The sequence below is a fragment of the Xyrauchen texanus genome, chromosome 35, assembly GCF_025860055.1.
Source record: "Xyrauchen texanus isolate HMW12.3.18 chromosome 35, RBS_HiC_50CHRs, whole genome shotgun sequence".
Taxonomy (NCBI): Eukaryota; Metazoa; Chordata; class Actinopteri; order Cypriniformes; family Catostomidae; genus Xyrauchen; species Xyrauchen texanus.
Genome location: NC_068310.1, coordinates 9,533,306 through 9,557,661, shown reverse-complemented (window position 1 = coordinate 9,557,661; position 24,356 = coordinate 9,533,306). Strand labels below are relative to the sequence as shown.

Genomic DNA, 24,356 nt, shown 5'->3' with positions numbered 1-24,356 from the left:
TCGAGGGAGAGAGAACTAATAAGGCCTCTTTAGCAAGAACAGGGAAAGCAGGGGACTTCAGAGTGAACGAAGGGTCTGGTGACTCCACAGCTAAATTTGGGATGGACCGGAAACTGTAACCTAGCTGGGCTTGCACAAGGGCAACTACTTGGTAAAGGACTGACTGCTGTTGTGGATGGGACTGAGTTGATGACAGCCACTGCGGAAGTGACTGATTTGGCGATGACTGCTGGAAATGGGGTTGGATCATCAGATGCCACTTTGGACGGACCTGTTACAACAACAGAAGAGAAACTACTGGTTGCACAACTAGGGATGGTAAACACTCCGGAGCTGATGCAAAAATGTCTGATGGGAGATGCCACTTAAAAGTAAATTGGCATAATGCGGCCAATCCTAGGGTACCAGAACTCTCAGAAACTAGATGCGGCTTCCTGTGTGTTGAAATACTGAGGATTCAGACACCCTACTCATGTCACATACTACTTTTTGCATATAGTTTAGTAGGAAAGTATACATATTCAGTGTTGTGGCCTTGGCCTTGAGACCTCTCAAGACCACATAATCATGGCCTTGATCTAGTGCCTAATACCATTCAGAAAAAATACAAATCTAGTTTGAGAGCATAGTATGTACCCTACAAAAGAAACAATCAGCAATTTCAGTTGCAGAGGATTTGAGAAATGTTTTCTCTTCTCTCACAGATACAATAATGCACAATAAGAGCATATTTAATTTATAAACTCAAGAGCTTCAGTGATATATTATTTATTCATCAGTTGTTTCAGATATTAGGGTCAGAATTCAGGCCTCATGATTAAGACCTGACAGGCAAAGGAAACAAATGGTACTTTGGATTAATTAGCCCCTAATCAAAGCTCATTTATAAACTATACAAAACTTCTAGCAGCAGTTCATTTACTTTGGATATCTCAATTATTATCATGGTCAAATTGTAGCATTTATTCACACAAACACTTTAATTTCTTTCACTTTCAAATACACACACACTCTCTCTCTCTCTCTCTCTCTCTCTCTCTCTTTAGCAATAACAGTTACATTCATTGATAGATGCCATTCATAAATCAAGACAGACATCCATGCATAACATGTGTATCAGTCTCCTGTCATACAGAGTGACCAATCAAAATATGATAATTAATGCCAGTCCTTCATTATTTGCATCCAGTGAGTAATAGATTTCAAGCACACAGGGGAGCAGACTGAGCATGCTCAGATGAAAGAGGGGGGCATTTAATTGGCTGAGTGAACTAGGTGGGATCTAAGTTGAAAAAGTAACTTCATTTGCCAACTTTTTGAGCTTTCTGGGCCGATTTGGTAACTTTCCCACTGCCACCGATCTTCTTGTCCACATTTTTTATGACACCAACTGCAACAGTCTGTCTCATATCTCTGACAGCAAAACGTCCTGAGAAAACAAAAACACACACAAATTAAAAGTGTTTTCTCCAAAATGTGAGCAGAATAAAATAATTTCTGAGTGACTTTGTTTTGCCACTAGCCTGGTTGGACTTGTTCTGGTTGCTAAGATTTTTACTTGCCCTGCCAATATTTTCAGTGGCCCCAGTACACAAACAAAAATATGATTCTTTTTTTATTTTAGAAACAAATTTTTATTTAGTTCATGTTTCAGAAATAAATATATTTATATTTATACTGTATATTTAAATATATATATATATTTATACTGTATATGTATATATAATACAGGCACCCTTGGTAAATATGAGCAAAGAAGGCTGTGAAAAGTCTTTATTGTTTATCCTTTTGAGCTTTCATTCAAAATATTCACAAAAATCTATCCTCTAATGGATATCAAACAATTGCAAACACATAATGTGTGGCACAATTATTGGCACCCTTTTATTCAATATTTTGTGCAATCTCCATTTGCCAAGATAACAGCTCTGAGTCTTCTCCTATAATGAGGTTGGAGAACACATGGCAAGGTATCTGAGACCATTCCTCTATACAAAATCTCTCCAGATCCTTCAAATTCTGAGGACCAGGTTGGTGGACTCTCCTCTTCAGTTCACCCGACAGGTTTTCTATGAGGTTCAGGTCAGGGGACTGGGATGACCATGGCAGAACATTGATTTTGTGGTCATTGAACCATTTTTTTGTGTTGATTTTGATGTTTGTTTTGGATCATTGTTATGCTGGAATATCCAACCACAGCCCATTTTAATCTTTCTGACAGAGGCAGTCAGGTTTAGATTTTTTTTAATCTGTTGGTATTTGATAGAGTCAATGATACCATGTATCTGAACAAGATGTCTAGGACCTCTGGCATAAAAAAAATAAAAAATTTACCAACACATTTAACTGTGGGTATTGGGTACTTTTCCATATGGCTACGTTTCTGTGTGCACCAAACCCATTTGTGGTGTTTGCTGCCAAAAAGCTTTATTTTTGTTTTATCTGACCATAGAAACCAGTCACATGTGAAGAAACTTGCATTTTTTGTTGGATGAGAGCAGCGGCTTTTTACTTGGATGAGAGCAGAGGCATTTTACTTGGATGAGAGCAGAGGCATTTTACTTGAAACCCTCCTAAACAACTTGTGGTGATGTAGGTGACTTCTGATTGTAGTTTTGGAGACTTTCTGATCCAAGACCCAAATAATTTCTGTAATTCTCCAGCTGTGATCCTTGGAGAATTTTTGGTGACTCAAACCATCCTCCTTACCTTGTGTGGAGACAATATAGACACCCGTCCTCTTCCAGGCCAATTGGTAACATCTCCAGTTGACTGCAACTTTTTATTATTGCCCTGATGGTGGAAATTCACATTTTCAATGCTTTAGCTATGTTTTTATAGCCACTTCCCATTTTGTGAAGCTCAATAACATTTTGCAGCACAAAATAAATATATTCTTCAGTCTTTCCCATTGTGATGGATGACTAAAGGGAATTTGGCCTGTGTGTTACCTCATATTTATACACTTGTAAAAAGGAAGTCATGGCAAAGCAATTTCATGTTTCAAGTCACCCAGATGTACTCAAAATTTTAAATATGAATGGGAATATAAGTCAGATCAATTTTACTCACAAGAATTTCTAGGGTTGTCAATAATTGTGGCAAACATGTTTTGGAGAATATAATTTATTTAATTATGAGATTGAGTAATTTTTACAACATCTGTTTACAGACAGATTGTTTCACTTTTAATTAACTATATCACAATTCCAGTGGGTCATAAGTTTACATGCACTAAGTTAACTGTGCCTTTAAGCAGCTTGACAAATTCCAGAAAATTATGACAATATAATTGGAGTCAATGGGAGGTGTACCTGTGGATATATGTTAAGGCCTACCTTCAAACTCAGTGACTCTTTGCTTGACATCATGGGAAAATCAAAATAAATCAGCCAAGACCTCAGAAATTGTTTTTGGACCTCTACAAGTCTGGTTCATTCTTGGGAGCAATTTCCAAATGCCTGATGGTATCGTGTTAATCTTTACAATCAATAGTATGCAACTATAAACACCATGGGACCACACAGCCATCATAATGCTCAGGAAGAAGATGCATTCGGTCTCCTAGATATGAACGTAGTTTGGTGCGAAAAGAGCAAATCAATCCCAGAACAACAGCAAAGGACCTTGTGAAGATGCTAGAGGAAACAGGTAGACAAGTATCTATATCCACAGTAAAAAGAGTCCTATATCGACATAACCTGAAAGGCTGCTCAGCAAGGAAGAGGCCACTGCTCCAAAACCACCATAAAAAAGCCAGACTACAGTTTGCAAGTGCACATGGGGACAAAGATCTTTTTGGAGAAATGTCCTCTGGTCTGATGAAACAAAAATGTAACTGTTTGGCGATAATGACCATCATTATGTTTGGAGGAAAAGGAAGCTGAAGAATACCATCCCAACCATGAAGCATGGGGTGGCAGCATCATGATGTATGGTTGCTTTGTTGCAGGAGGGACTGGTGCACTTCACAAAATAGATGGCATCATGAGGAAGGAAAATGATGTGGATATATTGAAGCAACATCTCAAGACATCAGCCAGGAAGTTAAAGCTCAGTCGCAAAGGGGTCTTCCAAATGGGACAATGACTCAAGCTTACCTCCAAAGTTGTGGCAAATTGGCTTAAGGACAGCAAAGTCAAGGTATTGGAGTGGCCATCACAAAGCCCTGACCTCAATCTGATACAAAATTTGTGGTCAGAACTGAAAAAGTGTGTCCAAGGAGGCCTACAATCCTGACTCAGTTACACCAGTTCTGTCTGCAAGAATGAGACAAAATTCCAGCAACTTATTGAGAGAAGCTTGTAGAAGCCTATCCAAAACATTTGACCAAAGTTAAACAATTTAAAGGCAATGAAATACTAACAAAGTGTATGGAAACTTCTGACCCACTGGGAATGTGGAATGCAAGGGTACGGAACAAGGCGTACCCTTGCATTCCAAGACATAGATTTAATACTTTTTAAAATCCTTTCCTACTTCCCATCCTCCAATAGCAAGTTCAAATCTCTTTCCCATAACCTCTTAAGAGCAGTTAAGGCCCCATTACCAAGACTCTGATGCTTAATGACCCTTTCCAAAGGCTGTGTGCACCAAACAATGGATGTCTGCAGCTTTAAGGAGCTGTGTACTGCCAACAAAATTAGTACAAAGTAGATGGCGCAACCTTAAATACCTGAAAAATTTAGATCAAGAAATCCCAAATTGCTGTGTTATATTTTCAAATGATCTCAAAGCTGCGAGACACCTTTGTCAATACTGAATGTTAGGATGCATTTTTGCCTCTGTAGGCACTTTAATAGAAAGACTTTGCAATGGTGAGATTAGGGCAAGGACTGCTTGTTCAATGTTGTACCAGGGAGGGGCTCTCTCAGGTGGAAGAGTCCAATGGGCAAGGTGTCTGTGATTAAAAGCATAGTAATAAAACAATATTTTGGGGAGACCTCAGCCTCCTTTGTCAATTGGTTATTGTAACTTACTGAAATGCAACAAGGTAATTTACCATTCCAAATAAAATACTTATTTTAAAGATATATTTTCTATCAAATTGTTTAAAATAAGCAAGAGGAACTTCTAGAGGGAGTGACATTGAATTTGGGGATACGATTCATTTTTATAACATTGATGTTCCCTGCTATAGACAGGTGTAGTGAAGCCCACTGTAACAGTTCAATGGAATGTGGAAGCAAGAGATGGCGATTCCAACTCACAAATGTCTATGTGGCAGCGGGGGCGTGGTCAAGCGCCCGTCCGGGAGAGAAAAGCGGTAAGGCCCTCACACCTGAGCTAAATTATGTCTAACACCTGTCTCTAATTGCAGTAGCGTGAGGAGAGCAGATAAAAATCCGGCAGCCACAGAGCATGGGGGGAGAACCTGACACAAGGCAGAGAATAGTTGTGTGTGACAAAAGGAAAATTAAGTGTAAAAATAAAGCTTACCCCTTAAGCTGACGTCTGTTTCCGTCCCTTCCTTGGTCCGCTTCACACTGGTGCCAAAACCCGGGAATAGAAGGAACATTTTTTTTGTTCCAAGTTATGGAACAGAGTCGCCCCATAGAGTCCTCCCAGCTGGCGGAAGTCCTCCAGTCCCTCACTACTCTCCATCAGAGCCACACTGCTCCCACCCGCGCTACAGAAGATGGGGCCGGCAGATGATCCGGAGGCGTTCCTGGACCTCTTTGAGCGCACGCCGGAAATTTGGGGTTGGCGGCGCGACCAGTGGGCAGCCCGCCTCGTCCCTCTCTTGTCCGGGGAAGCACAGCTCGCGGCACAACAACTTCCGGCAACAAGCCTCCTGGCTTATACCGACTTGAGGAGAGCCATCCTGCAACGGGTTGGTCGGAGACCGGAAGAAAGTCGCCAGCTCTTCCGGGCCCTGAAACTGGATAAGTCCGACCACCCGTTTGCGTTCGCCCAGCGGCTCCGTGATGCCTGTCGGAGGTGGCTGCTTGCGGGGGACCGCGGCGTCGAGGAGCTCGTCGATCAGGTGGTACTGGAGCAGTTTGTCCAGCGCTTGCCCCGGAGAACGGCGGAGTGGGTCCAGTGCCACCGCCCGGCGTCGCTGGAGGAAGCCGTATGACTCGCGGAGGACCACATGGCGGCGATTCCAAGGGCGGATGAGCCCTCTCTCTCTCTTCCCCCTTCCCCTGTGTCTTCCCCTGTTTTTCTCCCCTCCCCTCTTCCCTCTCGCTCTGCTCTCTCCCCAGGGTCCGTTCCTGCCCCCCACTGCAGGCGCGGCGGTTTCATGAGACCAACTTCCCGGCCTTGGGAGAACCCGCCTACCCCTTCCCCGTCCTTCAGCCGCTCTCCTCCTCAGGTGGGGGTGCCTGCCAGCACGGGTGCGGCCGTGACGCCTGGGCCGGTCTGCTGGAGGTGCGGAGACCCGGACCACTTCCGGGATCAGTGTCCGCTGATGGAAATAGGGACGGTGGTGCGGGTCTCCGACTTCCCGCAGGCGGCCCCGATCGGGCTGGAGCGTACCGTATTCTGGTAAGAATCCAGGGGGGTACATACCAAGCATTGTTGGATACCGGCTGTAACCAGACCACCATCCACCAACGCTTGGTTCAACCCGGGGCTTTGGGTTTAGCTAAACTGGTGAGGGTGAGGTGTGTGCATGGGGATGTTCACAAGTATCCCATGGTGACTTTGGCGATTAAATTCAGGGGAAAAAATCATAGTGTGGAGGCAGCGGTTAGTTCCGCCTCACCCATCCGCTAATCTTGGGTACTGATTGGCCGAATTTCAAAGATATTTTAGAGGGTATTTGTGCGGATGGGTCCTGCATAAAGAGGTGTGCGGTGTGCGATGCTTTGGCAGGGGAGGCGGAGCCGGGGCCGTCCTCGGCTGCTCGGAATGACGAGGGAAGGGGCGAGGTGGCCGCCCCTCCTCTCAGGGAATTCCCTGAGGGGGACTTCCCTCTAGAGCAGTCACGGGACGAAACCCTTAAGCATGGTCTTGACCAAGTGAGAGTAATTGATGGTCAACAGCTCCGGCCGGGCATCGCCATTGCATACCCATATTTTTCGCTTATCAAAGATCGGTTGTATAGAGTGATGCAGGACGCTCAAACAAAGGAGGAAGTGACACAATTATTGATTCCACGAAGCCGCCGGGAAATGGTTTTCCATTTTCCCTAACCCTAATCCGATGGCCGGTCACCTAGGGGAAAGAAAGACACTTCTCCGTCTAATAGCCCATTTCTATTGGCCGGGCATTGGCGGCGACGTCCGCAGGTGGTGTGCGGCGTGCCGCGAATGTCAGCACGTAAACCCACCGGCCACCCCAAAAGCGCCTTTGCGCCCCTTCCATTGATCGAGGTTCCCTTCGAAAGAATTGGAATGGAGCTCGTCGGGCCATTAGAACGGACAGCACGCGGACATCGCTTTGTGTTAGTCCTGATGGATTACGCAACGCGATATCCGGAAGCAGTGCCTTTGAGCAACATCTCAGCACGTAGTGTTGCAGGGGCACTCTTCAAAATAATCTCCTGGGATATTATTTTGATTATTCCGAAAGAAATCCTCACCGACCAAGGCACTACTTTTATGTCACGAACACTTCGCAAACTTTACGAACTCTTGGGCATTAAGTCGATTCGCACTAGCGTCTACATCCTCAGACAGATGGACTGGTGGAACGATTTAATAAGACGCTCAAAAATATGATTCAGTAAATTGCATTACCTAAGACGCTTAGAAATTGGGATAAGTGGCTGGACCCGCTGTTATTCACAGTACGAGAGGTCCCGCAAGCCTCCACGGGTTCTCCCCATTTGAGCTGCTGTACGGGCGACGCCCACGCGGGTCCTCGACGTCATCCGCGAAGCTTGGGAGGAGGGACCTTCTAATAGTAAAACGAAATTCAATACGTTCTTGATCTTAGAGCAAAACTCCACACACTGGGGAAATTAACACAGGAGAATTTGCTCCAGGCTCAAGAACGCCAACGCCGGCTGTATGACAGGGGTGCTCAGCTACGGAATTCGCGACCGGAGATAAAGTGCTTGTATTACTCCCAACATCGAGCTCTAAATTACTCGCCAAGTGGCAAGGACCCTTTGAGGTCACACGACGAGTAGGGGATCTTGATTATGAGGTTAAACGTACCGATAGAGGGGGCGCGCGTCAAATATATCACCTCAACCTCCTGAAATTGTGGAGAGAAGAGGCGGCCTCTGTGACGTTGGCAACGGTAGTTCCGGAGAGGGCGGAGCTCGGACCGGAGGTAAACAAAGCCCGCAATCTCAACACCCCGGTTCCTTGTGGAGACCACCTCTCACCACGCCAACTCGCAGAGGTTTCCGAATTACAAAAGGAGTTTGCAGACGTGTTTTCTCTGCTACCGGGCCGCACAGACATCATACATCACCATATCGAGACCGAGCCGGGCGTGGTGGTACGTTGCCGCCCCTATTGCTTGCCCGAACATAAAAAGAAAGTAGTTCGAGAAGAATTGGACGCGATGCTTGAGATGGGAGTAATAGAAGAGTCCCACAGCGATTGGTCCAGCCCAGTCGTCCTTGTTCCCAAGAGCGATGGGTCTGTACGATTCTGTGTGGATTATAGGAAAGTCAACGCGGTGTCTAAATTTGACGCGTACCCAATGCCCCGCGTTGATGAACTGCTCGATCGGTTAGGTACGGCTCGATTTTATTCGACCTTGGATCTAACGAAGGGTTACTGGCAGATCCCCTTGACACCAATATCCTGTGAAAAAATGGCCTTCACCACGCCGTTCGGATTACACCAATTCGTGACGCTTCCTTTCGGTTTGTTCGGGGCACCGGCCACGTTTCAGCGTCTCATGGATAGGATCCTCAGACCGCATACTGCGTACGCCGCTGCCTATCTAGACGATATCATCATTTATAGCAATGATTGGCAGCGGCACATGCAACATCTGAGGGCCGTCCTGAGATCGCTGCGGCGGGCGGGGCTCACGGCCAACCCGAAAAAGTGCACGGTTGGGCGTGTGGAGGTACGGTATCTGGGGTTCCACTTGGGTCATGGCCAGGTGCGTCCCCAAATTGACAAGACCGCGGCGATTGCGACTTGCCCTAGACCCAAGACCAAAAAGGGGGTGAGGCAGTTCCTGGGGCTGGCTGGCTATTACAGAAGATTTGTGCCTAATTATTCGGATGTCACCAGCCCGCTGACTGACCTCACTAAAAAGGGGGCTCCAGATCCGGTCCAATGGTCAGAGCAGTGCCAACAGGCGTTTACACAGATTAAAGCTGCACTTTGTGGGGGGCCGCTTTTGCATACACCTGACTTCTCTCTCCCTTTTGTTTTACAGACAGACGCTTCAGACAGAGGGCTGGGGGCCGTACTCTCGCAGGTGGTGGAGGGAGAGGAGCGCCCGGTGCTGTACATTAGCTGGAAGCTCTCCTTGAGGGAGACTAAGTACAGCACCGTAGAGAAGGAGTGTCTGGCCATCAAGTGGTCCTCACCCTCCGATACTACCTGCTGGAGCGGGCCTTCACCCTCTGCTCGGATCATGCCCCACTGCAGTGGCTCCACCACATGAAAGATACTAACGCCCGGATCACCCGTTGGTATCTGGCCCTCCGGCCTTTTAAGTTCAAGGTGGTCCACAGACCGGGGGTGCAGATGGCTGCCGCTGACTTCCTCTCCAGGAATGGGGGGGAGTGGTAGGCAGGCCGGATGATGCCCCGGCCTGAGTCGGGCGGTGGGGGTATGTGGCAGCGGGGGCGTGGTCAAGCGCCCGTCCGGGAGAGAAAAGCGGTAAGGGCGCTCACACCTGAGCTAAATTATGTCTAACACCTGTCTCTAATTGCAGTAGCGTGAGGAGAGCGGATAAAAAGCCGGCAGCCACAGAGCATGGGGGGAGAACCTGACACAAGGCAGAGAATAGCTGTGTGTGACAAAAGGAAAATTAAGTGTAAAAATAAAGCTTACCCCTTAAGCTGACGTCTGTTTCCGTCCCTTCTTTGGTCCGCTTCACAGTCTATTTTTCTTAATGCAAACAACTATAAAACACATTTGCATAAGGAGTAACAGAGAAGCTTCAATCTATCTTTGAGGGCCGGGTGATCAACACACACACAGCATCAGGTGTCTGTCTCACTCTCTCTCATCTCACACTCTGAGGACTGGCCCTTTTTGTTTCCCCTGTCTCTCACTGCAAACACAGCAACAAGCAATTACCAGCAATTCATCTCAGGTGAGAACCCTTACTGCTTACTCTCTTTCCAGACAAATGCTCGACCATGCCCTCACCTCCACACTCACTTATTCACATCACAGGAGAACCTTTTCATTAATGGGTCAAAATGAACTCTGTGGCAGCTAATGGTTCCAAGGCAAGACAAAATAATATAGGGGAGAGAGGACAGCCTTGCCGGGTTCCCCTACCAAGACAAAAATAATCTGAAATTAATCCAGTCCAGAATTTTAGACAATATATTTGACATTAACTAGATCAGGAAAATTGGACGATAACTTTTACATTCATCTGGGTATTTAAATTTTTAAGAATAAGACAGGGCTTGCATCATGGTTGGTGGTAATTCATTAAACTTTCTTTAATGACTCTGTGTAAACTTCTTACACAAGCGTGGCTCAAGTTGTGTGACATAAGATCTAAAACTTCTGCGGTGAAACCATCTGGCCTTACCTGTTAAGTAGATTTAAATTATCTTAACAAGTTCCTCCAAAGTAATATCCGAGTCAAGAAAGTTTTTTTTATCATTCGTCAATTTAGGAAGTTCTAATGGCTCTACAAAGTTGCTAATATCCTTATCGGAAGACGTGGATGTGGAAATGTAAGCAAAGCGCAGTTCTAGCAGGAAGACTAGCAGCTGTTCAACTTCTTCGGAGCGCCAGACGTGGCTTACGCCAAAGATAGACATTACATTTCTGTTTTATATTCGTCAAATAAATGTCATCTTAAATTTCACTCAAGTCTGTGAGTCTTCCTGATAGAACTATAAAGATTGAAATATTATTCTTTAAAAGCTTTATTAATATCTGTGTGAGAAGTAAATATATTGCCTCCAGAAAACTTCACTCAAGCAATGGTGGTCTGTTTTATATTTTATGTATCTGGCAAGAAGTCTCTCTGCCTTGTCCCCCGACTCAAAATATGTCAGTCTTGCCTCTAATAACCAAAACTGTACCTTCTGTGACAAAATAGTATTATACCTATATTTTAGCTGAGTCAACTCTCTAAGACCATTAGATGACATTTGGTGCTTTAGCTCTGTTTCAGCACTTTTAAAACTCTATTCCAATTACATGAATTCCTGTGCTTTGATCATTTTAATCAATGTGGCATATTGTAACACAGTGTTGGGTGCAAAAATATTGGCCAAAAATAGATCTTGCCCCTGTATTTCATCCACAATGGATTATTCCTAAATTATCTTTAATCTGTTTGAGACATTTAAGTTGTAAATGCATACATATCAATGCTCTGACTCCCCTGCTCTTACCCAAACCGGCACTACAAAGCACATGCCCACCCCATACCCTGCCAAGTTTTTCAGCTATCTGTAAAGAAAGGTGCATTTCTTGAAGGAACATTATATAAAAAAATGTTACGCTTAAGAAAAGATACAACCTTCCTACTTTTTATAGGGTGCCCCCAGCCCATTATCATTCCACGTGGAGAGAAACATTTTACCTATGCTTAAATGTGACATATTGACATTAAATTATAAATTGTGTACCCAAGGCAAAATGATAAAGACCGCTATCCAATATTGATGTAACCATAACATTCTTAATAACCCACAGAACAGAAATAAATGCCTGCATAACATTACCAATTGGTGTCCATCACTCGAAAGTTTGACGGTCCATGCACACTGACAACACATTTTTCACAACACTATTGCTACCAGATTGCTCAAATCTGGTGATTATTACATATATTTGTACTGTATATATATATTAGTTTTTTGTTTGTTTGTTTGTTTTGTTGTTAGTTTTCTTAACATAAACCCATTACATTGTACATAAATATGTTCATATATATAAAAAAAAAAATAAAAAAAAATAAACAATAACATCGAATCCACAACGTGAACAAATTAACTCTACAGCAAGTTAACAAAGGGAGAAAAAAAAAATAAAGACAAAAAAATAAATGAATAAAAAGAGTCAGGCAGGAGCCAGTGGTTAAACAACAGAACAACAAACCCTCTCAGGGTGCATCAGTAAAATGCACGGTGTGTAGTCTGTATTGTTGATCGAGTGCAGGCAATGTTACCCACTCATTCCATTGATTTAATGAAGGCCATAGCTTGTTGTGGGCATGTTAATGTTTTACGCCCATCCTTGCGTCAGTTCTCAGCTTTGCTGGATAGAGCAGTGCGAAGCTTACCTTCTATTGGTGCAGCAATTTTTTACACTCTTTGAATCCATCCCACTTTGCTTGAGTCGATCTAGCAAAGTCTGGAAAACCATGATGTTGTGGTCCTCCCAGCACATCTTGTCTTTATTCCTCGCACTCATAGAACAAAGTCTCTGTCAGCCGACCGCAATAATTTCGGCAGGATATATTGGGTTATGTCTTCCGCCGCAGGAAGCTGACCGTAAACTCTGTGAGCGTGCTCTATCTCGAGCCGGCGGCCCGCTGTGTTGATCAAATTCGGAATAAGCCCATCCAAAAACTTCACCATATCCTGACCTTTCTTTCCCTCAGGGATTCCAAGGAAATGAACATTATTATGCCTGCTCCGATATTCCATATCCTCAAGTTTTTACATTTGCATTTACATTTATGCATATGGCAGATGCTTTTATCCAAAGCGACTTACAGTGCATTTATTACAGGGACAATCCCCCCAGAGCAACCTGGAGTTAAGTGCCTTGTTCAAGGACACAATGGTGGTGGCTGTTGTGATCAAACCAGTGACCTTCTGATTAACAGTTATGTGCTTTAGGCCACTACGCACCACACACTATCCACATCAGCCTTGGAAGCAGGCAGGTTAGTCTGTAGCTCACTTTGACCGACTCCAGAAACTCTACCTGTTTTCAACATCTCCCATTCTTGTGATCAGGGTGGAAATGTTTCGCCTCCATAGATGTGATTGCTCGACGTATTTCCAGGAGGCCCTCCATGTTCAATGTTTGAGATATCCTTACCTACGTCACGAAGCTTGCTGCTGTCACTATTGACTGTACCTCTGTCATCTTGATACTTGGATAATTGTACCAAAATTTACGCAAAGCTCGCCTTTAAGTGACCAAACCTCGCATAGCACCACATGACTCCCACATAGAGGTTTCTCCTGATGATTATAGAATGAACTCATCTTCAAGATTTGACTCAGCCCTATAACCTGAGATTGATTGCAAGGAGCCAAGCAAAATTCTGGCTCGCATGACTCTTGTGAATTAATAAGGACAAACATGAATCAGCAGGTCTCCAGTCTCTGTTATTCTCAGTGTTTTACTGGACTTGACAACAGAGAAACCTCTAACAAAATGTTTCTTTTATCTCATCTTGATTATGTGTAGACTCAGATTACACATTGCTTTACTATAACACTGTAAATAGTTTTTGTGAATGATGCAATTGTAATTAGGGCATCAAACATTAGGTCTTTTATTTTACTTTATTAGCTGCCTCTGTTAGGTCACTCTTAAGTGCAATGTGACCAAAACAATATAATATAAAAATATAAATATAATATATATATATATATATATATATATATATATATATATATATATATATATATATATATATATATATATATATATAAATACATAATATAATAAACAAATAAAATAAATCACAATGACCAACAAGCAAGACTCTGATTTTGTTTACATATTGTAATTCATGTTTTGAACAGGACACTTACCCAGTGGTGGATACTGAGAGAAGCTCTCTACACACATTGGTTTCCCTGGGATCATGTCCACAATAGCGGCATCTCCAGACTTCAGGCTTTTGGGGTTGTCCTCCAGCTTCTTGCCTGAGCGACGGTCAATCTTCTCCTTTAGCTCAGCAAACTTGCAGGCAATGTGAGCTGTATGACAGTCTATGACAGGAGAGTAACCTGCGCAGATTTGTCCAGGGTGATTCAAAATGATCACCTGATGAAAAAATAGGGAAAGAATAGAAATTAAAAGAACCAAAGAAACATGATAATAAACAAGCTAATAAAGAGTATTAATCCACCTGTGCTGTAAACCCTGATGCTTCCTGGGGCGGGTCTGACTTGCTGTCCCCGCACACGTTACCTCTTCGTATGTCCTTTACTGACACATTCTTTACGTTAAAGCCCACATTGTCTCCTGGCAGTGCTTCGCTCAGAGACTCATGGTGCATCTCCACAGTCTTCACCTCTGTAGTGATATTGACTGGGGCAAAGGTCACTACCATGCTGGGCCGCAGGATGCCAGTCTCCACCCTGCCCACAGGTACTGTGCCTATACCTGAAGACAAAGATGTGACATTATCCAATAAACATTTGTGTGAGAAAATGATGAGAACATTTTCAGTTTTGGTTGAACTTTCACTTTATGAAGGTTGCTTGGGAATAAAATGAGATTAAGACCTACGGATGTAATTTAAAGCAAATCCACAATATATTAAATAATAAAGTATTGTGATTTAACAAATAATTTGACTCAAAGGCTATTGAAGTATTTAACCTATTTTGCTATATATAATGTCATTATACACATGATGCCTAAACTAATAAACCAATTAACCACAAGAGGCCATTCATTACATTAATCTTATCAAGGCTAGTGTTCAATAAATAGCTACATTTATTAATTATGATGATTATCAGAATAAATGAGCAAATTGCACATTAGCTGGACCAGCCTGAAAAATAGAGTTTTGTAGCATGATCTGAGCTAATGAAGCACAATTTATGATCCCATTGTAGTAATATTTTACAGCTGATTCAAAATGTTATTTGATCGTATTCTTGACAAACCATTTTGGAGATTTCAGTCTTTTCGCATTCAAGTAGATAGGAGCAGTACTTGTATGCTTAATAGCTGCCTGTATGCATTCCCAAGATGGCTGCAGAGTGAACTGACTTGCCTTGAACTGGTTTCTGGACTCTACTACAGGTTACATCACTCCATAAAGTTCAGTATTGTGTGATTTGACTTGGTTAATCCAAGGGATTTAACCACATATTCAGGGTTTGTTGGTTGGGGGGAAGGGGGCAAATGTGATCATTTAACAATCAACTGAAAGGCCCATATTTGTCTACCAATAATCAAACTATTGTGGTAATATCTATGTAGTTACGGTCCTTGTTAGTCCAACCTCCAATCTTGTAGACGTCTTGTAGTGGCAGCCGTAAGGGTTTTTCAGTGGGACGTGATGGAGGCATTATAGTATCCAGAGCTTCCAGAAGAGTCACACCACTGGCATGCTGTTCCTTCCTGTCCAGCTTCCAGCATTTGAACCATGGCATCTATAAAACACAAATAGGATAATTTTATTAATCTGGTTTTTACTTCAAATACAAATTGCCTGTATTTTGACATGTCTCATGAAGTATTCATCCCCCCATGAAATCCAGGACCCTGAACTGACTTCATTGGACAAAAGAAGTTGTTTTGAATATTCTATTCACTACCTGATAAAAATCCTACAATATCACTTGAATTAATGTTAGGTAAGCAACACACCAATCAGCCACAACATTAAAACAACCTGCCTAATATTGTGTAGGTCCCTCTCGTGCTGCCAAATCAGCACCAACCCGCATCTCAGAATAGTATTCTGAGATTATATTATTCTCACCACAATTGTACAGAGTGGTTATCTGAGTTACCATAGACTTTGTCAGTTCGAACCAGTCTGGCCATCAACCAGGCATTTCCATCTGCAGAACTGCTGCTCACTGGATGTTTTTTTTTTTTGTTTTTGGCACCATTCAGAGTAAATTATAGAGACTGTTGAGTGTCAGCAGTTACAGAACTACTCATGCCAGCCCGTCTGGCACAAACAATCATCCATGCAATTATCTAATCAGCCAATCGTGTGGCAGCAGTGCAGTGCATAAAATCATGCAGATACTGGTCAGGTGCTTCTAATGTTCACATCAACCATCAGAATGGGGAAAAACTATCATCTCAACGATTTGGACCTTGGCATGATTGCTGGTGCAAGTTGGGCTGGTTTGAGTATTTCTGTAACTGCTGATCTTCTGGGATTTTCATGCAAAACAGTCTCTAGAATTTACTCAGAATGGTGCCAAAAACAAAAAAAAAAACATCCAGTGAGCGGCAGTTCTGTGAAAGGAAATGCAATGTTGATGAGAGAGGTCAACAGTGAATAGCTAGACTGGTTCGGACTGAAAAATTATATGGTAACAAGATAACTGCTCTGTACAATTGTGGTGAGAAGAACAGAACAAAATGCTGTTTTGGCAGCACGAGGGGGACCTACACAATATTAGGCAGGTGGTTTTAATGTTGTGGCTGAATACCCAACCCCAACAGAAAAATCCCCAATCAGAACAACAGGACTTGCATACATGTATACATACATATATATATGTACATATACAGTATACACATACAAGCAAACATACATACATAAATGAAATGATAATAAATGTATATATACACCTCCATTCAGTCCACGTCTAAGGTTGGTAAATCATTAAAAAAATTTATAAATTGTTGCCATTTTTCAAAGAAAGATTCGCCCCTACCTCTAATTTTGTACTTAAAGTTTAAAAAAAAAAAGGCAAAATCTTTGAGCCAAACTGAAACCGAAGGGGGTTGTGGGGAAGTCCAAGATAACAGTATTCTGCGCCTAGTGAGAAGAGATGCAAAAGCCACGACGTCAGCCTGTCTATGGCATAAAGGCTGAGACCGAGATGAAACATCAAAGACTGCAATCAAAGGGCTAACAACTAACTTGACCCCTAGAACATCAGAAACGAATTCCAAAAGTTTTGCAATTTGGGACAAAGTACAAACATATGGCTAAGGTTACATGGTGAAAGTTTACATTTATCACACAAATCTGAAACATTGGGATATATTTTAGAAAGTTTTGTCTTCTAGAGATGAGCTATGTAAATCGTTTTAAATTGTATAAAGCTAAGTCTAGCACAAAAAGTGGTGGTATGTACATTGTCTAATACTCTACTCCAGTAGTCATCCTCAAACTCAAGTTCAAGTTCCTCTTCCCAAGCCCTGATAGTTTTAATACAGTGAGAATTATCCTTTGACAAAATAACTGCATATATTTTTGAGATAATCCCACCCATATGAGGATTCAGTTTAAATGCCTCTTCCCATGTAGACTTTGTAGGCAGAGAGGGAAACCCGGCGAATAGAGAGGAGGCACAGTGCCTAATTTTAAAATAGCGAAATAGGTGAGAGGGAAGCAGATTAAATGATGAGGATAATTCAGAAAAACTTGCAAACACATTATTAATGAAAAGATCTTCAAAGCATTTCTGACCTTTCTTTTCCCAGAAAGAGAATACAGAATCTGAAAAGGGAGTAGGAAAAAGATGATTATTATGTATAGGAGCCATGGTTGATGCCGAGGTAAATTTAAAATGACGCAGAAATTGGAAGAATATTTTGAGAGAAGAGCGTACTATTGGGTTATCCATGTAATGTGATAGGGACAAGGTGAGAGAAAAGAACACCATAGCTGGGAGAGATGTTGAAATGCAACCCTTAGCTTCGAAGTGGCACCATGGCAAAGAGGAGGCCTGTACTAGAACACCAATTTCTGAATATTTGCCGCCCAATGATAATACATAAAGTTGGGCAAGGAAAGCCCTCCACTTAGTCGACTTTTTTGGAGCAAAATTTTGGAAACTCTAGGAGGTTTTCCTGACCATATAAAAGAGGAGCTTAATTGGTCTATGTTCTTGAAGAAAGATTTGGTTAGAAACAGACGAATAGCTTGAAAGAGGTAAAGACATTTTGGGAGAATGTTCATTTTTACAGTGTTTATCCTACCTAATGGAGATAATGGAAGAGCTGTCCATCTTAAAAAGCTGACTTCATGTATGAAACTAAAGGTGTCAAATTTGCTGCCTTTAAGCCAGAATAAGAAATGGTAACATTAACACCAAGATACTTGAATTTAGAACTTTCCAAGTGGAAAGGTATGTCATTCTGTTTTAGTTTTTGGCCAGCTTGATTTATGGCTAAACATTCACTCTTCTGTAAGTTCAGTTTATACCCGGAAAATTTCCCAAAATCATCTAATAGACGTATTATTTCAAGAATAGATGCAATTGGATTGTAGAGTAATAATTCATCAGCGTATATGGCTAATTTATGTTCAATTCCCTTACAGATTATACCTGAAATACAGGAAGTGTTCTAAGCATTATTGAAAGGGGCTCAATAGCTCTGGCAAAAAGTAATTGGGATAGGGGGCAACCCTGGTATATACCCTGTGATAAAGTAAAATATTCAGATTTAACATTGTTAGTATAAACTGAAGCTTGAGGGACAGCATATAATAAACGTACCCATGAATTCAATCCCTCCCCAAAACCAAACTCCTCCAGTACCCTAAAAATATAAACCCATTCTATCCTATCAAATGCCTTTTCAGCATCCAGCGAAATGATAACCTCAGAGGAGCTACTGTTTTGTCTTGAGTATAAAATATTTAAAAGTGTACGGATATTAGAAAATGAATACCTTCCTTTTATAAATCTGGTTTGTTCCTCTGAGATAATACTAGGAAGTATTGCCTCTAAACGAGTGTCCAAATGTTTGGCTAAAATCTTAACATCAACATTGAGGAGGCTAATAGGTCTGTATGAGTTACATAATGTTGGGTCCTTCCCATCTTTAAGCAATAGAGTTATAGATGCTTGTCTCAATGTTGGGGGCATCATACCTAGCTCTAAAGATTCCTCAAATACAGACAAAAGAAGTGGGGCCAATTTAGCATGACATTTTTTATAAAATTCAGAAGGCAGCCCATCTGGGCCAGGGGATTTCTTAGATTGCAACAAATTAATTGACTTAATAATCTCCTCTAAGGTAATGGATCTATCAAGTTCAGACACTAAAAGAGAATCAACCTTAGGGAAGTTAATACACCCAAGAAAATGGTTAATTTCCTCTGAATGGTCAGAAGCCTCAGTTTTACTCAGAGGAGTAAAAGTTTTTAAGAGTCGGATTAATATCTACAGGATCTGAGGTTAGTGCACCACTGGGTTGCGCAATTTGAGTAATAAGATGCGAAGCCGCTCGGCTGCGCAGCTGGTGGGCCAGGAGTCGACCGACCTTATCCCCATATTCATAATAATTGGCAAGCATGTGTAACAAAAGTCTCTCTGCCTCATCTCTGGATAACAGATTGAATTCTGCCTACAAATTAAGTCTTTGTTTATGTAGCTCAGGAGACGGGCTATGAGCATATTGGACGTCTAGAGCTTAAATATTATCAGATACATTTTTAATCCTATTCCTTCGTTCTTCATTAACATAAGCAGAGTAAGATATTATCTGTCCTTTTAAAAAAGCCTTCAAAGTTTCCCAAAGTAAGGAATAAGAGATTGAATTGGTCTGATTAGTAAAGAGAAAACCATCTATTGAATTAGAAATATGTTCACAAAATACTGAATCAGATAGAAGCAAGGAATTGAACCTCCAGAGCGGTCGAGAAGTGCGATTTGAAAATAAAAGAATGTCAAAACTTAGAGGGACATGGTCTGAAATAACAATGGGCAGATATTCAGAGTTTGCAACCTGAGGAATTAGAGAACTATTGATAAAAAATCTATATGAGAGAAAGATTGATGGACATACGAATAGAATAAAAATTTTCTTGCTGTGAGATTAAAGTGTCTCCATGGGTCAATGTAATCATTCTGAACCATAAACTCAGAAAATATCTTTGACATGGCAGAGGGAACTTTTAAATATCCTCCAAAAATCAAAAGATGTGTGTTTAAAGCTTGGATCTTTGACAACAAAAAGGGTATTATCAAAATTTGGGACATATACATTTGCCAAAACTATTGGTGTTTGTGAAATGTCCCCTTTCACAATTACATATCTACCAATCACATCTGAAATAACATTGTCAATAGAGGAAGGCACAGTCTTATTAATCAAAATGGCAACTCCTCTGGAATCAAAGTTGGAATGAAACCAACGTGATGTCCAGTGAGCTTGGAGTCTGAATTGATCCTTGAGGCGCAGATGAGTTTCCTGGAGGAATACAAAGTCCGGTTTTTGTAGTTTTAAATGTGTCAAATTTCAGTCCTTTCACATTCCAAATCAGGAATCTAATTGAGCTTCTGGTTTTATCCATCTTCATTAAATATTTTGCCCTAATATCAAAGGTCTTACTATAAAAAAAGAAATTATGATCCAATGTGAATCTTAAAAAATATGACTGTGCCTGGTAACATGTGCATGTAAAATGGCTATAAATAGCAATTTAGCTTAGCGTAAAGCTGACAATTTACACAAGATTTATTTCTATTACTTCTGCTCCAAACTTAATTCTCTGTCTGCTCGTATGAATGTAACACATCATAAGAAAGTGTTTCACCGCTATTCAAATGCACTTTGGATCGCATCATTTATATGTATATGTGTTTTCCATCTGAAAGAACTAAATATTAAATAAAACAAATTACAATAAAATGCAAAGTAATCTCTTCAGTAATCAAAACACTTTTTGAATGTAACTGTTTTCTAGTTACCAATTATTTATATTGTAACTACAGTGGAATACAGTTACTTATATTTTGTATTTTAAATACATAATCCAGTTAAATGTATTCTGTTACTTCCAAACCCTGGCCAGGTTAAAGCCCCGGATGTTTAAGGAAAAGCCCTGAATGTTTTTAAAACCTTGTACTAATCACTGAGTTTTCATGTGCTCAATAAAATAAGAAAAACTGCAATTCTGCTCAATGTGCATCAAACAGAGTCTCCTTTTACAAATTCACTCCTGACAAGAACCACCCACTCAAACACCTCACTAGACCCACTGCAGTTTGCGTATCGTCCAAACCGTTCAACAGACGACGCCATTGCCACAACCCTCCATCTGGCCCTCACCCACCTAGACAAAAAGGTCTCATATGTTCGAATGCTGTTCATAGATTTCAGCTCAGCATTCAACACGATAATTCCTCAGCACCTGATTGGAAAGATGAACCTGCTGGGCCTGGACACCTCCCTCTGCAACTGGACCCTGGACTTCCTGTCTGGGAGACCTCAGTCAGTCCGGATCGGGAACAGCATCTCCACCACTACCACACATGAGCACTGGGGCCCCCCAGGGCTGTGTGCTCAGTCCACAGCTGTTCACTCTGCTGACTCACAACTGTGCAGCAATGCACAGCTCGAACCACATCGTCAAGTTCGCCGATGACATGACCGTGGTGGGTCTCATCAGCAAGAATGACGAGTCAGCATACAGAGAGGAGGTGCAGCGGCTAACGGACTGGTGTAGAGCCAACAACCTGTCTCTGAATGTCGACAAAACAAAAGAGATGGTTGTTGACTTTAAGAGAGCACAAGGTGAACACTCTCCGCTGAACATCGACGGCTCCTCTGTGGAGATCGTCAAGAGCACCAGATTCCTTTGTGTTCACCTGGCGGAGAACCTCACCTGGTCCCTCAAAACCAGCTCTATTACCAAGAAAGCCCAGCAGCATCTCTACTTTCTTCGAAGGCTGAGGAAAGCACATCTCCCACCCCCCATCCTCACTACATTCTATAGAGGGACTATTGAGAGCATCCTGAGCAGCTGCATCACTGCCTGGTTTGGGACTTGCACCGTTTCAGACCACAAAGCCCTGCAGAGGATAGTGAGGACAGATGAGAAGATCATCGGGGTCTCTCTTTCCTCCATCAAAGACATTTACAAAAAACACTGTATCCGCAAAGCAACCAGAATTGTGGACGACCCCACACACCCCTCACACAAACTCTTTATCCTACTGCCGTCTGGCAAGAGGTACCGAAGCATTCGGGCCCTCACGGCCAGACTGTGTAACAGCTTCTTCCCCCAAGCCATCAGACTCCTCAATACTCAGAGACTGGTTTGACACACACACACACACACACACACACACACACACACACACACACACACACACACACATGTTGGTCTACCTCTCATTATGAGGACTTTCCATAGACATAATGACTTTTATACTGTATAATCTATAGATTCTATCCTCTAAACCTAACACAACCCCTAAACCTAACCCTCACAGAAAACCTTCTGCATTTTTACATTTTCAATAAAACATTGTTTAGTATGATTTTTAAGCGATTTGAATTATGGGGACACTACAAATGTCCTCATAAATCACATTTATAGCATAATAGCCTTGTAATTACTAATTTGTAACTTACAAAATTGTCCTCGTAAATCACAAAAACACGCACACTCACACACACACACACACACACACACACACACACACACACGTGTCTGAGTTGCACTGTCTGCTACCTCAATAACTGTTATGTGCATAGAACACTATCTCATAGTATGTTATGTTTACGTTTTTAGAAACTGTCATCTTTTTGCACTACTGTGTACTGGTCGGTGCTGCACTGTCTCTCACTGTGCCTATTGTCCTGTTCTCATTGTCAGTACAGTACTGTCCCATACTTTTGTGTGCATGTTTGCACGTGCACTTTATATAGGTATATAGGTGTATATATAGGTATTTTATATAGGTATTTTATTTAGTTGTGTAGTCTCATGTTGTCCTGTGTTTGTCCTATGTTGTTTTTATGTAGCACCATGGTCCTGAAGGAACGTTGTCTCGTTTCGCTGTATATGGTTGAAACAACAATAAAAACCACTTGACTTGAAGAACTGACCGACATGTAAACAGGCCAATTGTCCATAATAAGTTACATATGATCCAGCCAATGAGATTGAAAGTTTTGTATGTAATTACCTCTATTGCTTTAGACAGACTATAGGTGCACTTGTCATGGTGAGGAGACTTAATAAAATATTTATATTTAAAAAAAAGAAGACGCCTTAGCCACTTCAACAGAAAGATGCGGCTGCTTCAGGCATATGTAACTACTTTATAACTTATTGGTTGCATTGTCAAATGAGGCAAACTACTAGACGCTTAACACCCCTGAAACTTTAAAGCAACAGCTATAGATTCATCATTACATTCATCATTATATTATTTTTAATTTTTGAGTCATTTAAAAAAAAAAATTGATTCTCTGATATCTATTTGTGAGGAAGAAATGTGTCAGACTAGCCCTCGCGCAGCCACAGTCTTCCCAAAGTACACACACACACACACACACACACACACACACACACACACACACACACACACACACACACACACACAGACTAATTATATAAACACTCCATTTCTTTATCCGTGATATCCGCTGTGCTTCGCGTAGCCTGTAACAGGCTTTGACTTGATCTTATCTGGATGTATGCTGTTATTTGTGCAAGACTTTTCTCTGTTTTTAATTATAATTCACTTCAACAATCGTGTGTGTGTGTTATAACTGACCCTCGAACAACCCTGTGATCAAAAAAATTATTATAGTTAGCATGCTAATTGATTAGCATCCCTTACAAAATAATATAGAATTGTCCCAAACTTGTAGCATATTCACCACTCATTATTTTCACATGGGAATGAGCTTTGCGGCAAACTCTTCACTGTTGCCAAAGGTTTGGTGCAGGTTCACCACTACTGGTGAAGAGCAGCAAACTTGTTGAAAATATTTGTGACTAATAGCAAGCTCATTTGCATGTGAAAATAATGAGTGGCGAATTTGCAGCAAGATTGCCAGAACTCTAAATTTATTTGTAAAGGCTGCAATGCCAAACATTCCATCATGCATTCCCTACAATTAAATGATCCTATTAATCTAACATATTCAGCGCAAGTACTTACCGCAATTATATCAAAACAATGAATATAGTGCTATAATCTTTATTTACATGATCAGGTGCAACCCATACAGAACAGTTGGTAAGGTATATTGGCATAGTTATATCACGAACACAACAAACCACACACCAACATGCAAATGGGACTCACATTAGAGGATGGTTCCAGCATGTTGTCACCATGCCAACCTGAAATAGGGACGAAAGGAACAGAGGCGGGGCTATAGCCAATCTTCTTGATATAGGCGCTCACTTCTTTAACAATCTCATCATAGCGTTTGTCACTGTAGGGTGGCTCTGTGGAGTCCATTTTGTTGACAGCTACAATCAGCTGCTTGACGCCCAGTGTGTAGGCCAGCAGGGCATGTTCCCTCGTTTGCCCATTTTTGGAGATGCCCGCCTCAAACTCACCCACCCCAGCTGCCACAATAAGAACGGCACAATCCGCCTGGGAAAGAAAAAACAGGAGCAATATTGTTAAAAAATAC

The 24,356-nt window shown here is 41.8% G+C and overlaps 1 protein-coding gene across 1 annotated transcript in view; it reads right to left on the bottom strand.

The window, feature by feature from the left end:
- Positions 1-766: 766 nt before the first annotated feature.
- LOC127628760 (elongation factor 1-alpha 2-like) overlaps positions 767-24,356 on the bottom strand; it is a 29,221-nt gene continuing 5,631 nt past the window's right edge. The window contains exons 4-8 of the mRNA XM_052105621.1: positions 24,020-24,316; positions 15,271-15,421; positions 14,161-14,417; positions 13,841-14,075; positions 767-1,429 (exon numbers count right to left, since the gene is read on the bottom strand). Coding sequence (XP_051961581.1) covers positions 1,302-1,429; positions 13,841-14,075; positions 14,161-14,417; positions 15,271-15,421; positions 24,020-24,316 — 1,068 coding nt within the window. The 3' untranslated portion in view covers positions 767-1,301. The remainder of the gene's footprint in view (positions 1,430-13,840; positions 14,076-14,160; positions 14,418-15,270; positions 15,422-24,019; positions 24,317-24,356) is intronic.